Here is a 19,441-nt window from a genome sequence, read left to right as displayed (position 1 = left end):
CTTCTGGATACTAAATTTTAACTTGCAAGAACTAGTGATAGTTGTTCGAGGACCATTTCTCTTGCATAAACAATGTCATTTTCAACCATTCAAATTTTTTTTTGAAGAAACTAATATCTGTTTACGGTTGAAGATAGCTTATAATATCATCTAATTAGCTATTTTAAAAAATGACGAAAACATTTAATTATTTATATCTTTATTTACTGTATTTTGTATGTAGATTTAAAATGAATTGTTATGAGTTGATTCTTTAAATGAGGTTCAATTTTGGTAAATCAAAGTTTTGTGAAAAGAAATTAGAATTACTAAAAAATTTGTCAACATACAACAATTGAAGTAATAGTATGAACTCAACCTTCGAACTACTAACATCGACAACTGTGAGAGTCCTCGACGAATAAGCCAGTGCCAATTACATATCCAAAAGTTGTTGGTAACATGGCGTAGTATCGATGACTTGTTCTAGAGTAGAGCATCTAGCTTGTCTGAAAATTACCTTTGATTATCTTGCTAGTTTTATGGTTTAATGACAATGATGGCCAAGTTTAATAAGAAAAAGGTAATACTCAAGATGTAACAAAATGAAATTGCATTGCAGTAGCGCTCAAGGGAATAAAGAAAAAGGTAATACTCAAGATGTTACCATGACCATCATCATCTTTCTTCTTATCTCTTATTTCCACTCTCTGTGTAAGAGGCAGTTTCTAAAAATTGAAGAGGATGTTTAAGAGGCAGCAATAGGCAGTTTCTAAATTGGGATGGTTTCCAATTTTTTGGCTCAATAGGCAGTTTCCAATTTTTTGGCTTATAATATATATAAATAGGGGTTGAGTGCTTTGTAATCAACACACCAACACAAGCAACAACAACTCTTCTTTAGAGAGAGCTAAAGAGAGAGAGCAAGTGAGAGAGAAATTTTTTGTTCATAGTTTTGAGCGGTGTTTAATTTCTCGGTTGTCGAAGATCTAGTATAGAAGGTAAAATTCTATACGGTACCATCTTGGGACGAACTTGCGGGTTGTGTTAGTCGTCTTCATCTATCCTTCAATAAAGATTTCTTGTTCGCCCGAGGACGTAGGCTTTAAAGCCGAACCTCGTTAAATTCTGTTCGCATATTAGATTTTGACTTAGCTTTTCGATTAATTTTCATAATCGGATCAATTTCTGGGTAGGTTCGATAGCTTCCGCGACTTTTAGTTCCTACACTCTGTTCTATCCCTACTTCCTCTTTATCCTTTTCTTTATCTTTTTTTTCCTTCGTCTCTCCTGCTTGGGAAAAAAAGGAGAGCGAGTCTCCTTTGTTGCTTTCCCTTTCTAAAATAAGTTTCAACAACACCAAACAATCTCGATCTAGAAAGCCTAAGTTTGATCTAGCATATATAAACTTAAAAATGGAACCCAGTGCGAACTCTGCCAAAGGAAAAAAGGTAGTTGAGGAGAGAATGACATAAAGATCAATCCGTTAAAATTAAAGGTGAATAAGTGGGGGTTATTCGTTCCGAACTTTTGGCGACTTGGAGGTGAATCTCATACAAATTAAAAAATTGAACAAGGGATCTTCACGAAATCTGACAAACCCTGGCATTTCTTAGCCTGCGTGAGGACAAAGGAATACATCCAATAGTTGTTACCTAAACTTTTACGACATGCTTAGTACTCAGATCTAGGCATCTCCATTAAAATTAAGGTTCTCTTAGCTCGATTCCTCTAGTTTTTCAGTTACGTTGAAACCGTTATGTGCCAAAAAATGAACTGAATTAGGTTTAGTATTTTTAGCTGAAATTTGAAATTTCATTCGTTCTGAAAAATGGGGTGGTCAGGTTTACTTGAAGAAGCTCATTTTTTAGAATAAATCTAGGTTGAGCAAAATTGATTTTTTAGAATGAATCTATGTTGCATAAAAGGCGAGGATTTGGTTCGAAGAGAGAGGAAGTTAAAATGTTTTTTTTTCCGATGTAGCGCCTTTGCCGACCCTATTCAGGCGACAAGAAAGCTAAGACATGTAGGAAATTACTTTTGAAAGGAAGGGTAAAAAGGAAAGAAAATATCAACAACTAAAATTGATTAACGTACAATTGAAAAATGAGACAGTTCTGGAAGCTTATCGGTTTTAAGGGGTTAGTTTAGTGACTTGGTAATCTTTAGGGGTACAAAATGGAATTAACCAATTCTTGTACTAGTTTACAATAAATATCTTTGTTGTAAAGCAATCTCACATAGATGGTGAGACAGAGTGTGTTGCTCATCTTAAGATGTTAAACACCCTTCCCCAGTGAGACCTTTTAAAACCGTGAGATCCAGGTGTGTCAAAACCGACAATATCACTAGCAGCCCTGAAGGTTGATCCACACCATCCTATAACACGTTATCTACATGATTTGGTCTACTGTACTGTGGTTTTGGGGGGGGGGGGGGGTTGTAAAGCAAGCCCACATCGGTAGTGAAACAGAGTGTAGTGCTCCTCTTAAGGGGTTAAACACCCTTAGGGATGTCAACGGGGCGGGTTTGGGACGGTTCATCCCCTTCCCAATTCCGTCCCGTGAGTAAACGGGTTTTACCATTACCGTCCCAATAATTAATCGGGGTGGATATTCAATTACCATAACCGTCCCAATTAAAAATTGCTAAACCATTACCGACCCGCCCCGCCCCGTTTAATATAAAATGAGTCGGGTCGGGTCGGGTTCAAAGTATTTTGTTTCACAAAAGTTATTTTAGTTTGAAGTAACATAACAATTGTTAACAAAATTTTGTAAGACTTTGAGTTTATCAATCATAAACACTACAACTACTTAATAATATAAAACATAAAATAATTAAATTGATAATATAAGATTAAAGTTTTAGAAACATAACCTTAAATAAAACAAATATTTAATATATAACATACTAATCGGTTCGGGGCGGAGTTTACTATCTAATACCAAACCCGCCCCGAACCCGATTAGTTTTTTTAACTTCATACCAAACCCGAACCGTTTAATTAACGGGGCGGTAAAACCCGTCCCATTAGGGGCGGGTTTGGGAAAAAACCCGCCGGTTCGGGCCAAATTGCCACCCCTAAACACCCTCCCCAATGAGGCTTTTTACAACCATGAACTTCAAGTGTGGCAAAACGGACAATATCACTAGAAAGCTGATCCACACCGTCTTATAACCATGTTCACATATTTATACCTGACATTCCAAATAATGGTTGTAATCCATTGACTTGCCCAGGTTAGGGCAAAACATTTAAGTATTACAGGCTGTCAAGATTGAATAGATTGGGTCCTATCAAAAGTGAGATATTAGTGAAGTATAGAGAGACACGTCATAGGTTTTGCAAAAGAACCTTCTATTAGCCAATTACTATAATGAGGTAGAGAGAGATGGTAGTTTTTTTCTTACTTTGGAAACTTTATGTTGTGTTCAACAAAAAAATAAGAAAACTTTATGTTGCATCTTTTGAGAATATGTTAGCCCAATCTGGACCACCTCCTTTTTTTAGTTGGTTCTTCACTCAAGTGTGTTTAGTATGATATACTTCATGGAAATAACAACTACCATTTTGTGACCAACTGCCTAGCCTCCTAATTTATCTAATTTATCAAAAATACTTCGATGATATCTTTTTTGAGTTACCGTTATAACACTGTTACCAGTCATCACTTCTCTCTGCCACCTCATCTTCTCGCCACTTCATTGTCTTCATCGGCAAAGGTTGCCGGCCGACCAATTTTCCGACCGACGACCTTCAAACCAATTTTTTTTTCTCTCTGATCATCTCTCTCTCTAAAAAATAGAAATAAAAATAATTCTTTTTTCTTCTCTCCTCTCTCTCTCTAAACACTCCGACGAAGGGTTTCCCTTCGCCAGAGTAGCTCTGTTCTTTGAACGGACCACGATTTGTTCTTTGAATGGACCACGATCTGTTCTTTTAACAGACCTACTCCGACGAAAGGTTTCCCTTGGTCGAAGTGTTTAGAGAGAGAGAGAGAGGAGAGAAAACAAAAATATACTTTTTTTTAGAGAGAGAGAAAAAAGAAATTTTTTTTTTTGTTTGAAAGTCGCCGGCCGACGACCTTTGCCGGTGAAGACGATGAGGTGGGAGAGAGAGGTGATGAGATGGAGGAGAGAGAGGTACACAATTAAAATATGTGTGGGAATTATGATAGGATAGATACTTTATACTTTACATATTGTCCTTCAATTAAAGTTTGAAATTACAATAGCCTATTAAACCTGCCCTAGTGCAATCCGAATTAAAATTCTAGCTCTACCTCTATCATCTTCTACATATGCTAAGCATAATTTGTGCTATGCCTGGTATTATCAATATCACCGTCGAATAAAAGAAAATTATTTGTTTTTTGTTTCTTAATAGAAATTTATAGTAGTTAAGAAATGCACATGATAGTATTAAAAAACACATTTTGTTTCTAGAACAATTAAAGTTTGTCAAAGTTAACCCGTCGTGTGGATTGAGTATTGTTTTGTACTTAGTTTGAAACTTTGAGCCAACCTCAAGTCAAGAGCTGATGTTGCTAGATGGGTGGGGAGTGCAATTTCTAACATGTTTGACCAATCTGGGTCGACTACATTAACTCCCAGCCTGCGTTTGTCTTGATTTTTGGTAAATTCAATGTTTCAGTGTATAGACCCGCACCAGTTAGCTCAATCTTCGGGCCATAAAGCTTTTTCGATCAGGTGGAAAGGGGAAATTGGTCGATATATTAATCCAGGATATTCGATGTTGTTGCTCGTTGTCAGGTATGAGTCCACTAAGCCATTCAACCCGTATTCTGCTCGGGATTGGCCAAGGACCGGCCTGAACCAGGCCTGAACCGAGCTGAATCACTCGTCCGAGTCGTGTGTAAGTGAAAAAGAAATTCTGATTTCTTACTATATCATGACTATAGATTCTTAAAGGTCTTTTGGTATTTTGTTAGTACTAAATGCATTGAATATCTACTAGGACAAGTAGTCTGTAGAATTTTTAACATACTGGTTTCCAAAAGTTTAGATGTCTTACATGTTTCAAGAATTCAAAACAACAATTATGTAGATTATGCATAAAGTTAGCTTTTAATTCCAAAACACTCTTAAAACCGAGTCAGATGACTCAGACCAAAACTCGTCCGAGTTCGCCAAATCACTCTGGAAAACTCGAGACTTGGGAACTCGGCTCGGTCTACCCACGAGTCCGAGCCGAGTCTCAAGTCACTCGGCTGACTCAACTGATTTTAACTGCATAGGTTGTCCATTTTAGTAGATTGTGTTGCGTACCACGAAAGAGATATGGTTAGTACCATTGTTTATAGTTACCAATTCTCAAGGTTTGAGTGTTAATCCAAATATATATCAGCCTACCCAGGTCAACAATGTGCTATTTTGTCGACTTCATTTTCGGTAATAACTTCTTTTCTTTTTACCCTTACCTACTTCATCCCACAGACCACCCTCGATCAACACTTTCTCCATTTAATTTGTCCCTGTAATTTAAGCTTCGAAGGTGTTTATCAAATGACATCAAATCGATGGTTGACTACTTTCTTGTATATTACAATTCAATGTTATAAAGGTGGAAGACAAAATCAGATTGCATAATTGGTAATGGGGTTGTGGTGCATCTCCCAGGAATGTTTGAAGAAATAGATAGCCTTGAGGCAAATGGTGTATCTTATAAGCGAAGGATGTTGGTATCTGGTCGTGCTCGCTTGTTGTTTGATTTCCATCAAGAGGTAGATGGGCTTAGAGAAGCTGAGCTTGCCTAGTCATTTATTGGGACAACAAAGAGAGGAATAGGACCTTGTTACTTGAGCAAGGTGATTCGAAATGGTATTAGAGTAAGCGACTTGAGGCAGATGGATACTTTCCCTGACAAGCTTGATGATTTATTATCCGGTGCAGCTTCACGTTTCAAGGGATTTAACTATAGCAATGACATGTTCAGAGAGGATGTTGTGAATGAGTCTATTGAAACAGAAAAAGAAGATACTGGTTGAAAGTGGTCAAGCAACCATGTTGGATATCGATTTCGGGACATATCCATTTGTAATTTTTTCCAGTCTATCTGTCGGTGGAATATGCTCCGGCAGTGGTATTGCTCCGGGAGTCTTGGGCGACCTAATTCGAGTGGTAAGTGTGGGAGAAGCCTTACCTCTTGAGCTAGCTTTTGGGGTGAGATAGGCTCAAGACCACCCAACAGTAAGTTGATTTTCTTGTTCTTGATATCTCGAGGAGAGCCCAATGACACGCTAGAAAACACTTTTTCATGCTTCTGAACATGCCATCTTCTTGTGCAGGTCAAAGCATACACTACAAGAGTTGGGTCTGGCCCTTTTCCAGCTGAGATGTTAGGGGAAGATGGGGACCAACTTAGAACTGCTGGTCAAGAATTTGGCACCACTACTGGTCGGCCGAAAAGATGTTGCTGGCTTGATATAGTAGCGTTGAAGTATCACTGTCAAATTAATGGTTTCTCTTCTCTTAATCTTACCAAGGTCGATGTCTTATCGGGTCTTCATGAAATTCAGCTGGGAGTTTCCTACAAAAACATCGATGGCTCATCAATTAAATCTTTCCTTTCCGATCTTAGCGTACTTGAGCAACTGCAACTAGAGTCAGTACATAATGAGTACATCTTTTTTGGATTTTCTACTTCTGGTGTTTCTGAATTAGTCATAGTAAGTATCATATTTCTTTATTCAAGTACGAGAAAACTGATAATTTGAATCTTACTATGGTCGAGAACTTATAGTGGTGGTCTGGTAGGACTTGGGCGTTGCAAAGTGAGGTGGTCATCCAAAGTAAACAAAATATTTTACTCCAACAATACAAAACAAAAATCAAGACCATTTAATTTCTTGGAAATCCAACGGCTAAGAGTAGTTGATGACACGTGGATAGACTGAAAAGATAATGAAGAAAGGTGGTTGGTTTCCCGCCAAATGCTGCCAACCTCTCTATCTCTGTTTCTGTTTTTCTCTCTCTCTCTCTCTAATTTTCTCTCTATCTAACAAAAATTCCCAAAAAGACCAATTCAACAGAAAACAATCCTCCCTGTAAAGTTGATCCAAAATAATCCAACCTGTTTCCGTTGTTTTCCAAGCTTTCTCCTCCCTTACTATACATGCCTCTCTTTCCCCATTCAACTCTTTCTTTAACCCCAAATAAACTCCAAATTGGAGGAATTTCTCCTCCTCCACCTCCTCTCTCCTCCCCTCTCCACCACCCACCACCACCACCACCACCACCACCCCCACCACCACAATGGGTAATTGTTGCCCTAATGGAACAACCGAGGACCCACCGGAAGACCAACCGTTAGACGGAAAAAGCAACAAAGATTCCACCAATCATGCTTCTGAAAGTACAACCCCACCAAAACCGACATCTTCTTCCATCGTTGGAGGAGGAACAGGAACAGGAAAACCTTCTAAACCTGCTCAAATCGGACCCGTTTTAGGTCGACCCATGGAAGATGTTAAATCGATTTATACAATTGGGAAAGAATTAGGTCGTGGGCAATTCGGTGTTACTCATTTATGTACACATAAATCTACTGGTGAACAATTTGCTTGTAAAACAATAGCGAAAAGAAAACTAGTTAATAAAGAAGATATTGAAGATGTTAGAAGAGAAGTACAAATTATGCATCATTTAACAGGACAACCAAATATTGTCGAATTAAAAGGTGCTTACGAAGATAAACAATCTGTTCATTTGGTTATGGAATTATGTGCTGGTGGTGAACTTTTCGATCGAATTATCGCTAAAGGTCATTATACTGAACGAGCCGCAGCTTCTTTGTTAAGAACAATTGTTCAAATTGTACATACTTGTCATTCTATGGGAGTTGTTCATAGAGATCTTAAGCCCGAAAATTTCCTTCTTTTGAGTAAAGAAGATAATGCTCCATTGAAAGCTACAGATTTTGGTCTCTCTGTGTTCTTCAAGCAAGGTATATTGGATAAACGAAACAAATGCCGAAGATCTTTACATATATGTATATGATATTTTTTTAATCGTTTGAATTGCAGGTGAAGTGTTCCGAGATATCGTTGGTAGTGCATATTACATTGCCCCTGAAGTGTTGAAAAGAAAGTATGGACCAGAAGTTGATATTTGGAGCATTGGTGTTATGTTGTATATTCTTCTCTGTGGAGTTCCTCCTTTTTGGGCTGGTAATCTTTTCCTTCTCCCTTTCTTTTACTTCGGAGCGTGGGTTCATACTTAGGTTTGCATAAACATAACATCAATAACTCTCGACCTTTTATAAAAATGATTGCTAGTAATCTTCTCTCCTTGATGCGAGAAGAATTTGCTGAAGTGCATTTTTTCCCATGGCAGAATCGGAGCACGGAATTTTCAATGCCATTTTACGTGGACATGTCGATTTCACAAGTGATCCATGGCCATCAATTTCGCCCGGAGCTAAGGATTTGGTTAGGAAAATGCTCAATTCAGATCCCAAGCAGAGGCTTTCAGCATTTCAAGTTCTTGGTAAGCTATATAGCTCGATAATTCAGAAGTATCTTTTCTGCCAACGTTTGAGTATCAAATTGAGCAGGATAGTTAACGATGAGTGCATACATTTTTCTTCATAACACGACTTTTGTTTTTGTAGATCATCCATGGATCAAAGAAGATGGAGAAGCACCTGATACTCCACTTGACAATGCTGTTCTCAATAGGCTCAAACAGTTCAGAGCGATGAACAAGTTCAAGAAAGTCGCTCTTCGGGTATATAAAACTTCTTTTTGAGTTTCCTTTCATATTCCGCAATTTTTTTTTAATTTATCTCAATTTTGAATGTAGGTAATAGCAGGTTGTTTATCCGAGGAAGAAATCATGGGATTGAAGTCAATGTTCAAGAACATGGACACCGATAATAGCGGTACGATAACCCTTGAGGAATTAAAACAAGGACTCTCCAAACAAGGGACAAAGCTATCCGAATATGAAGTTAAACAGTTGATGGAAGCTGTAAGTTCTTCAACTTAAAGATATACAAGTTCAATATACATATTTTTAGATACTACTTGTTTATGTTATGTTTTATAATATTTTTTCGGAAAATATAGGCCGATGCAGATGGTAATGGAACGATAGACTATGACGAGTTCATCACAGCAACAATGCATTTGAACAAAATGGACAGAGAAGAACATCTTTACACAGCCTTCCAATATTTCGATAAAGATAATAGTGGGTAAGAGTCATACATTGATAACTATATCTACCAACCAATAATGAGAAAGCGAGTTATATCCATCATCAAACGACAACTCGACAACAATTTTCCTTATATAGGTAGGCACTAAAGCTTGGATACGGTTTTGATATTTGGTTTCGGTTTCCATCCACAGATACATTACGACCGAGGAACTAGAGCAAGCCCTCAGAGAGTTCGGTATGCATGATGGGAGAGACATAAAGGAAATTCTTTCTGAAGTTGATGGCGATAACGTAAGTTCAAATCTAAAGAACTTCAAATAGTTAGTAATTTTTTTTTATGACAATCACCAATTAAATGTTTTCTTTCCGTAAGGTGGTGAAATTGGGTTGTTCTTATGTTGATGTTTGCAGGATGGAAGAATCAATTACGACGAGTTTGTTGCTATGATGAGGAAAGGAAACCCAGAACCAAATCCAAAGAAACGACGCGATGTAGTTCTTTAATTTGCAGTTTCTATATGATTCATGAGAAATGAAGAAAAAACAGAACAGGTTGGGTTCTTCTGGGTAATGTTATTTATATCACCCTGGTGTGTTGTTAAATATGGTGGTCGATGAAGCTGAAACATATATATGTTTGTGTGTGTGGGTACGTATGCATATCGGAAGTATTCGTGAAAGTTAAATTTCGTGAAAATGTGCGATACGTTGTGGATGAAGTGACCATATGAAGGATTTAGGAAGGAATGAGCTAGGGGAATTTGGAGAGATCGATAATTTGATGCTAATCATATATTGGGGGTCGTTTTAGATAGCGAACATTGTAAAATGAAGCAAAAGAAAATATCGGTAATCAAGAAACAATGTTATATATGTATTAGTTCTTAAAATTTGTAATTTCCGATGTATTTTATTTGTCATTGCCTTTCTAGATTGAAATGTAGAAATGAATCATTTTCCTTTTGATATGGAAGGGCGTATATGTATGTATTTATATGCTATAATGCACAGTTATGATATACATTCACTTACAGTTCGTTAGGGCTATAACTATATCAAGTACTCGAACCCATGACGCCCGTCTATCTTTTTTCTATGTTTTTCTTTTTTTTTTTTAGTGAAAAAGTGGCGTTAGCCTATTATTCATTAGGAGTCAAAGAAGGAATGTGAAGACTAAACAACCAAGATAGATTCAGGGATACATCTAGGTGGTACTTGCCCTACCCATGAGTTCACAACTTCGTTATCAACGGCACATTTAACAAGATTGTGATGGCTTCTCTATGTGTAGATTTGCACCTGAATTTTTCGAAAGTGTTCAATTAATCAAAGATATCTGCGACAAGGGTGCTTCTAAAGGCACCGGGCCAAAAGGCTGTTAGCATCCATCTCTGTTAGCACCAGGTCCAACCGCTCCTTTCTCTATTAGCACCAACCAACTATGTAGGCACCGGTCCCTTCTCAGTTAACCCTAACCCCTCCATCCATCTCTCACAAAACCAACCAGAAATTTCAATTTCAAACTTAATAGCCGCATACACAAAAACCAAGTAACTTAATAACCGATGAATAATACTCCATTTAGCATAAAATGAAACATGGGGTGAAATAAAAGGATCATTTACCCACCTGCTAATTATCTACCCGTGCCAAAGAAAATCTATATTCATACTGTGCAATCAAACTAGCAACAAAAAAGTGGTTTTTTGAGGCATCCCAGGAACCACAAAGATGGAAGATTTAAAAAAACAGTATGACACCCCATGAATACTAGATATGAAAAGCAAATAAGAGATAGATCTAGGGTTTTAAATAACTAATCCATGAAGACAAAAACAAACTTATAGCAGAAAACAAATCAAACGAACAGCTTACTAAAGAAGCCGGATATAAAGAAGCTATAAAGGAGATATAACACAATTAAATGATGAACAAATCACTCGGATTGATGGTTCCGAATAAAATAATGGTCGCCGGTAGGTATCTTTGCCGTCGCCGGAGAATGTTTCACTCTTTTCGTTTTGTTTTGGAAGAAAAATTAGTTTTTTTTTTTGAAGATAAGCCTTTACTAAAAACAATATATGTTACAAATTTGTCCACACCATCAAACAAATGTTTAAAAAAAGGACTAAATCTATAACAATCTAACACCATAAGGACTAAAGATTAATTTCACTGATTTGAAGGGATTAGAACCGAAGCTGCTAGATCATGTGCTTATAGAGACCTCGGGTCAATGGCCATTGACCCGAGTCAATAAAATTTTTGGATGCTTCTACTTCTCCACGGCGATTCTTCAATTGGTGAAGTGCAAAGCCTTGATCACACTTTACGAGTCTCCCTCCATCACAGACATGTTTTTCCTGTGTGATACAAGCCCCAAGGCTCGGGATAGTTACAAATATCGTTTTCTTTTTCTTTTTTCGTTTCTATTTTCACTTTTGCTTGCTTAGGACTAAGGCCAATTTGACTAATTGGTTCATTCGTGACACTTTAAGAAATATTTCCTACTACTATATTCTAGAACCAATAGCCCACCTGCCTATTCAAAACTAGTCCTCCAGCTTTTTTTCAACAAAATAAACTTACCAAAAAACTTTTAGAAAGTTTCTATTATTCTCTTTATATATAGAGAATCAACACTGAAGAGTAAGGCAAGTTTATGCCTTTCGTATTCTCTTTGAAGAATTCATTATTTTTGGAATTAGGGAACCCAAGGGGAGAAAATTCTAGTAAGAAATAATCTATACATCAGTGCTCAATAGAAGTAATTCATAAACTAAATTTACATTATGGTGAACACTGGATTAATTAACGGGAAGCATATCGGAGTGACGGAACCGATTTCATTGGCTGGTCCGTCTGAGATTGATGTTAACAAGACCCAAGAACTTGAGAAGTTCTTGGTAGATGTTGGGTTGTATGAAAGTCAAGAGGAGGCTGTGTCTAGGGAGGAAGTGCTGGGTAGGCTAGACCAGATTGTGAAGACATGGGTAAAAGTGGTGAGCCGAAATAAAGGGTTTAATGAGGAACTGGTTCAAGAAGCCAATGCCAAGATATACACATTTGGTTCTTATCGCCTTGGGGTGCACGGTCCTGGCGCGGATATAGACACACTATGTGTAGGACCTAGACATGCAACAAGAGAAGAAGATTTCTTCGGGGAACTGTACAAGATGTTAGTCGAGATGCCTGAAGTGTCAGAATTGCATTCTGTGCCAGACGCTCATGTCCCTGTCATGAAGTTCAAATTTTGTGGGGTATCTATTGATCTCCTTTATGCGAGGTTGTCGCTTTGGGTTATTCCAGAAGACTTGGATATTTCGCAAGACTCCGTATTGCAGAATGTAGATGAGCAGACAGTTCGCAGTCTCAATGGATGCAGAGTTACTGACCAGGTTCTACGCTTGGTACCAAATGTCAAGAGTTTCCAAACGACCTTGAGATGTATGAGGTTTTGGGCGAAACGTCGAGGAGTTTATTCTAATGTCGCAGGGTTTCTTGGTGGTATAAATTGGGCGTTGCTTGTTGCTCGTATATGCCAACTATATCCTAATGCATCACCTAGTATGTTGGTTTCTCGGTTCTTTAGGGTTTATACTCAGTGGCGATGGCCAAATCCAGTTATGTTGTGCGCAATTGAAGAAGGAACGTTAGGATTCCCTATTTGGGACCCGAGAAGAAATCCACGAGATAGGTTGCATACCATGCCTATTATAACACCTGCTTATCCTTGCATGAACTCTAGCTACAACGTTTCTAGTAGTACATTACGAGTTATGAAGGAAGAGTTCGAGAGGGGACATGATATTTGTGAGGCAATGGAGATAAATAAGGCCGACTGGAACTCACTCTTGGAACCCTATCCTTTCTTTGATGCATATAAGAACTATCTGCAGATTGATATAAATGCAGAAAATGGGGATGACTTGAGAAATTGGAAGGGATGGGTCGAATCCAGACTTCGCCAGCTTACACTAAAGATTGAGAGGACCACCTCTAATACGCTTCAATGCCATCCACATCCTGGTGACTTCGCGGACAAATCCAAACCATTCCATTGTTCGTACTTCATGGGTTTACGAAGGGGACAGGGGGTTTCAGCTGTACAGGAAGGTGAAGAATTTGATTTAAGATTTATCGTTGAGGAATTCAAGAACGCTGTTGGCATGTACACTATGTGGAAGCCTGGAATGGAAATTCATGTATCTCATGTAAGACGCAGGAACATTCCCCTGTTTGTCTTCCCACGTGGAGTTCAAGTTCGTCCCCGTAAAGTAGCCAGCACTTCAGGAGTTAGATTAGAAAGGGGAAGGAAACGGATGCTAGATGATGAGGGTAATGCTGCAAACCAAAGAAACGTGAAGTCTGTATCTATAACTCACGGGGCTAGTGATGAGGGTTCTGTTGGTGATTCTGGATGTCTCATTCTGCCAGAAGAAGATATGGAGGAAGATTGTAATATTCGGAATGGAATTGCGACATATCCTGTAAATCCTTTGGAGAGTACTCCAGCTCTAAATGGTCGAGAAGATGTCGTGTCTGGTTTTGCTACCACCGTGCCAGATGGAACTATATCTCCAAATTGTGGTTTCCCGGAGCTCGAAGAACTTGAAGATGATGAGGTGGAATCTTCACAAGTCAGTAGGAATTCCGGAGAGAACGCCAATGGCAGTCTTGCAGAGTTGTCAACTGCCGAACAGAGTCAGCAGACAACACTACCATTCATGGCAAATGGAGCCAATCCTTCATCATCAATCGGTCGTCTCCAAAATGGAGGTTTAGAGGAACTAGAGCCCGCTGAATCATTTGGGAATGGTAACTATGTTGCTGCTTCTTCATGGACAAACCAGAGGAGACCTCTTATCAGGTGGAGCCTAACTACTATGGTGAAAGCTACAGGCACAAGCACATGAGAGCTTCCTTAGTCGAGGCGGTGAAGCGACCTTTTTCGGCAAAAGAAAGAAAAAAAGGAACTCTTAAGCAACTATTTTGTTTACATGTATTATGGTTCTTGACTGTTTATCCAGTCCCCTTAGTGGATCTTTCTGTATGCAGCAAAGGAGAATGTTAACAAAATATATGATATTTACTTTTTGTTTCATGTTTACCGTAATATTTCTACTTAATTTCTTTCTTTGGCTGCCAAAATTCATTGGATTTTTATCTTTTTTTGCTCTCTTTCTATTCTAATCCACTTGATTTGTTCTTAATTTAAACACTAAGATTTCTAATTCATAATTTTGCAAATCATTGACATGCAGCGGGTTAGATACATTACATGTTTACCTTACGTCTCGGGATGCCTTCAATTGAGATTCTCGGTCTGTGTGCATCTTCATCTGCATTTGTTGCTGCGGTTTAGATACATTCGTGGGATTTCCGTGGTTCAGCCCCTCGGCATTGCTCCCCTTTCTCCACTAAGAGAAGAAGTTATTGCTTCAAGTCCTCTCTGCAAGGAAGGACTTTCTGCTGCTTTCAGGTGTTTGATGTATATCTTGGACCTAAACAACAGAGATTTAGTTCAGCCTTAATAGTTCAGTCTATATAGGGAAATTAGCAATACAACAGCTGCTGCTCGAAATGGAATTACAAGTTTCCAACTACAAAGCACAGCAAAGCTGCAAGCTGTGGCACTTCTCATTGCCTTCGTAATGGAATTACGACAGCTGCTGCTCGAAATGGAATTAAATGTTTCCAACTACAACAGCTGCTGCTCGAAAGGGAATTACGTGTCGACTACCAGGGGTTTACTTTTAGCAGGCATATCAAATTGCTTTCGTAAGCAATTTCTGCGATCCCCTTGATAATCTGATATTTCTAAATTTTCATTGTTCTTACTTCAACATATGGTCCAACTGGAACCTCTTCTTCCATAGGCAGACCATTATCCTATCACTTTTCTTCAAATTTTTTCGGGTTTTTTGGGCTTACCCCCTCATCACTAATTGGTAACTGAGTTTACCCCCTCAATAATGGGTAATTGAGCTTACCCCCTTGGACTTACTATTAGTGACAAAAACACAAAAGCTATGTTTGGCGTACATGAAATAATTGCCACTACCAAGAACAACTATTCTTCAATGTGATTCATATTAGGGATTCTACCTCATTTTATTGTTTCATTTGGTCAGGAATATGATTAGTAAAGATTGATTTTGTTTATATATTATTTACTTTCTGATTTTATTATCACATACCAAACATATCCTTAGTAGTTTTGACAAAAAATCTAAATTCAAGGGTTAAGCTCAATTACCAATTACTGAATGGGGTAAACTCAATCCTTAAAGAGAAGCTTGTGAGGTGTTTAATTTTGAGATAAATTTGAGAAACATAATCTCAACCCTTGGAGATAAGTTTCAAATTTGGGAGATGCGATCTTAGCCAGTGAAGATGATGGTATACTCTAAAAAAAGGTACTCTCCTCTCTTATTATATAGATTCTTCTTATCTAGCATTTGATTGACTATTTTTGTTGTTGAAAGTGCAGGGGAGAGAGAGATCTGGAAAGTGAGAATTTAAAACATTATATTTTTGACGAAATAAAGTATCTGTTGTTTTCACTCAAAATTTCTCAAAAAAATTGGTGGAAAGTCTTGCGCCAAGAAAGGTTTTCTTTTCCTACGAAAAGTAATTTCTCACCGTCTGAAGAGAGTATTTTTGATAAAAAAGAAATCTTCGCAAAAGTTCGTAGCCGTCGATAAAGAGTATTTCCTGCCAAAATTTCAGCGTGCATTACTGAGTGTTTTTTCGACGGTTTAGTGGTTAAACCGTCGTTATTAGATATTATTCGACATAATTCTCATCTCCGTTTGAAAATAGTGTCTTTTATGATGATGTTCACAAATTCCGTCGTAAATAGCCTGTCGCAATAAACGAACTTTTGAATTGGACGTGGCACGATAGGGGAGGGAGGAAATGGAAGGAGGAATAGAATTTTGTTTTTATTTTTTTTTCTTAACTAGTTTGATACACAAAAGTTTCCTCTTATACATATTGTTTCATGCTGCAGGATGGGTTTTACGTAATATGAAGAAAACTAACAACAAGCCAATGGTTTATCTTTATTAATTAATAATGTGGTCTCTATTTTAATTAGAAAGAAATTCAATACATTAAACTGAGAATTCCTTTTTTTTTTTGTTGAAAAAGTGGGAGTTCCTTGGTAGAATTTCCTCAGCATTTCCACACGCAAGCACAAAAATGCCCTAAAAAGGAATTCATTTTACAAGATCCTTTCCCCTTGCCATAGTTCTCACGATCACAGTCATATTGACATTCTTGAGGATTACATGCTTTTCCATGATATAAAACCGATTGACAATATCTCGGAATTTCTTCAGTCACCAATGATTTAACTACACACACACAAAAAAAGAATTCATTATGATCAGCATGTGTCTTGCCATCAAGATTACTAATTTTTCTTTTCCTACTATAAGCAATACCGGCCCTGACTTTCGGGGGCCCTAGGCGAAATATAATGCAAGTCGTTGGAGTCGAACCCACGACCTTAGGCTCACTAATCAACTACTCCGGCAACTTTACTACCCAAACAAATTTAATGTATGTGTGAACAAAATAACATATAATAATATTATATATATATATATATATAATGTTTTATAAATGGGGCCTTTTAAATTTGGGAGCCCAAGGCGGCCGCCGCCTGGGTCGCTTAGGCCCAGGGCCAGCCCTGACTATAAGGCTATTTCGTAACAGCAATATTGATACCTCCTAATGCAAGCAAAAATCATATTTATATAACAGGACAGGGGAATGGGATTATAATAAGAAAAATAAAATGAAGACGAGTGACATAACCAACCAAAAGTGGAGGAAATAAGAGCAACAATGAAAATGATGGTGAGAGAAAACTTCGTCATCTTTACTACTTTGACAATAAGAATAAAATTTGAGGTAGAGTATCGGGATTTGGGAGTCTACTTATAACTTATGAATCCTAATAAGGAGATATGAGTCACCAAATTAAGACAAAATATTTGGATTCCTCAACATGACAGCAGAGAACTTTGGATACTTTTTGTTTTTTTGATGAAAGTACTTTGGATACTTTATATTCTCAAAACTTTACATTCTAGGGATTTTCCAACATAAGTGAAGATTTACTTTTGAATGTCTAAAGAGAGAAAATCTTCCTTTAACAAAAAAAAAAAAAAGAGAGAAAATCTTGATGATTCGTCCTGATAGGGTTTTCCTTACAAAATTTCCATACATTCAAGGGTATAATGACAAAACCGACACTATAATAGATGATGTGTTGGAAATTGGTTTTGTGGAAAGGTCGCGGCTTTGGGGAATAAAGAAAATTCTCCGGGGAATAAAGACTTTTCTTAAAACTAGTCAAATAAGATTGACTTTTTATGTTTCTTTTTATTGCTAAGAGGCTTCTAAGTTTAGAAGATGCTATAAAAAAGGCTTCTCCATCTCATCATCACCTCTCTCTGCCACTTCATCTTCTCGACACCTCATCATCTTCTCCGGCGAAAGTCGCCGACCGACCAATTTCCCGGCCGGCGACCTTCAAACATAAAAATTTAAAAAATTTCTTTTTTTAATTTCTCTCTCCTCTCTCTCTCTCTAAATTTTTTTTCTTTTCTCTCTCTCTCTAGAACAGATCTAGAGAGAGAGAGAGAAGGACAGACCTTCAATGGTGCCCTACCTCAATGTTAAAGGTGTTGGTTAAAAATTTATCTTATTTTTTAAACAAAAAAGAATTACTAGTAGTAAAAAAAGCAATTTAGTCACCTACCTCAATGTTAATGTTGCCCTTATAGACGTCCATAGTCTCGGAGTAAACTTGTTTACCCCATTTCTGTTTCCAGTAGAACTTCTCCTCGACAATGGAGGACCAGAACCCAGCAAGATCCTCAATGGACTTTTTATACATATATACTAAGAAGCAATTTCACATAGTCAGATCATAACTTGTTTGCCCTAAAAAAAAAAGAAAAATGTTTTAAGGGATTTCTTTCTAGTCACCTGGGCGGTGGAGGAAACAAGGGCATGACGAGAGAATTCTTCGGTGGGGAATACGAGATCCTTCTCCTCCGGCTCAAGTGATTCATCGAGAATCTTAGCGTTCAAATGTTGGATCTTTCCGGCACCGGAAGGTAATGTTAATATGGAATCCACGTGGCGGAGGTGATCGGAGGGAGATAGGTTATTATTCGGAGGAGGAGGAGGTGAAGCCATAAAACCCAACCTCTGATTCTGTGATTGAGAAAAAAAAAAGACGAAGAAGAAGAGAATAAGGGTTTGCGTTTGGGTTTGGGTGATGAAGAGAAACGAGGAGTTGAATTCGATGAATTGTAAATGAAGAGGGGGAGGAGGAGAACAGACCTTCTCTCTCTCTCTAGAACAGTTCTAGAGAGAGAGAGAAAAGAAAAAAAAATATGAGAGAGGACAGAGAAAATTAAATTTTTTTTTTTATGTTTGAAGGTCGCCGGCCGGAAAATTGGTCGGCCGGCGACTTTCGCCGGAGAAGATGATGAGGTGTTGAGAAGATGAAGTGACAGAGAGAACAGATGAGATGGAGGAGAACTTTCAAAAAAATGTATTCTGTATTCCCCATAAAAATTTATTCCCCGGAGAATTTTCAAAAAAATCTGGATTCCCTCGAGAATTTATTCCCCGGAGAATTTTCTTTATTCCCCAAAGCCGCGGACCTTGTGGAAATTGTCTTCTCACGTTTGAGTTTACATTTTTATGTACATCTGGTGAGGAGGGGATGTCCTGGGTAGACACTCCGCCGCTAAAATCAGTGGTTGGAAATCCATAAAAGGACAATACATAGGCCCTCATAAAAAAAAATCTTTCCTTTGTCATTAAGATCAAAGGATAAGATCAGATCCCGTCAGGGGCGGCCCGTGACCAAAGCCACCAAAGCGTCGCTTTGAACCCCAAATAATCAAGGGCCTCAGGTTTTCTATCTCGTATGTAACTTTCAAAAAACTAATTATACTTTAGACTAATTTCAAACAAAATTTAAAGTGTAGCTTAGTGGTAAAGAGTTTAGATCTTGGATAAAATGTCAAGGGTTCAATTCTTATCCTTGGCATTGTTTAAATTTTATTTAATTTTTTTTTCTACTTTCCATTATATTGGGCCCCAATTTTTAATTTCTCTTGGGGCCTCCTATACACTTGGGCCGGCCCTGGATCCCGTTCTCTTTTTTTTTTTTTTTGAAACTCTGATTCCCCTTCTCTCTCTTTCTTTTCAATCTTAGTTGTACTCAACTCTAATTTTTTAT

At 37.8% G+C, this 19,441-nt stretch overlaps 1 protein-coding gene, 2 long non-coding RNA genes and 2 pseudogenes across 5 annotated transcripts; 3 read left to right on the top strand and 2 right to left on the bottom strand.

Annotated features, from left to right (window-relative positions):
• The first annotated feature begins 1,394 nt into the window (after positions 1–1,394).
• On the top strand, positions 1,395–6,722 carry LOC147541921 (adenylosuccinate synthetase 2, chloroplastic-like; annotated as a pseudogene). Its single transcript, XR_015223098.1, has 4 exons — positions 1,395–1,430; positions 4,637–4,755; positions 5,567–6,123; positions 6,291–6,722. The product of XR_015223098.1 is annotated as an adenylosuccinate synthetase 2, chloroplastic-like (transcript).
• LOC147541920 (calcium-dependent protein kinase 2-like) lies at positions 6,180–10,184 on the top strand. Its single transcript, XM_086634188.1, has 8 exons — positions 6,180–7,948; positions 8,028–8,171; positions 8,338–8,490; positions 8,615–8,730; positions 8,806–8,973; positions 9,072–9,199; positions 9,357–9,456; positions 9,577–10,184. The coding sequence occupies exons 1-8, from the start codon at positions 7,258–7,260 to the stop codon at positions 9,667–9,669; spliced, it is 1,593 nt and encodes a 530-aa protein (XP_086490314.1). The 5' UTR covers positions 6,180–7,257; the 3' UTR covers positions 9,670–10,184.
• A 121-nt stretch (positions 10,185–10,305) lies between these two features.
• Positions 10,306–15,018, bottom strand: LOC147541918 (uncharacterized). Its single transcript, XR_015223342.1, has 3 exons — positions 14,759–15,018; positions 14,455–14,669; positions 10,306–10,655 (listed from the first exon to the last, which is right to left on the bottom strand). It is a non-coding gene; the product is annotated as an uncharacterized LOC147541918 (long non-coding RNA).
• LOC147541919 (nuclear poly(A) polymerase 1 pseudogene) lies at positions 11,618–14,269 on the top strand (annotated as a pseudogene). Its single transcript, XR_015223340.1, has one exon. The product of XR_015223340.1 is annotated as a nuclear poly(A) polymerase 1 pseudogene (transcript).
• Positions 15,019–16,214: 1,196 nt separating the features above from the next.
• Positions 16,215–18,571, bottom strand: LOC147541917 (uncharacterized). The gene is made up of 3 exons (XR_015223341.1): positions 18,172–18,571; positions 17,942–18,084; positions 16,215–16,526 (listed from the first exon to the last, which is right to left on the bottom strand). It is a non-coding gene; the product is annotated as an uncharacterized LOC147541917 (long non-coding RNA).
• Positions 18,572–19,441: the final 870 nt, after the last annotated feature.

This window comes from Eschscholzia californica, unplaced genomic scaffold (genome assembly GCF_041429995.1).
Source record: "Eschscholzia californica isolate CP2 unplaced genomic scaffold, dmEscCali1.0.p SCAF_4, whole genome shotgun sequence".
Lineage (NCBI taxonomy): Eukaryota > Viridiplantae > Streptophyta > Magnoliopsida > Ranunculales > Papaveraceae > Eschscholzia > Eschscholzia californica.
Note: the sequence above shows the minus strand (reverse complement) of the source record. Positions and strands in the feature narration are given on the sequence as shown.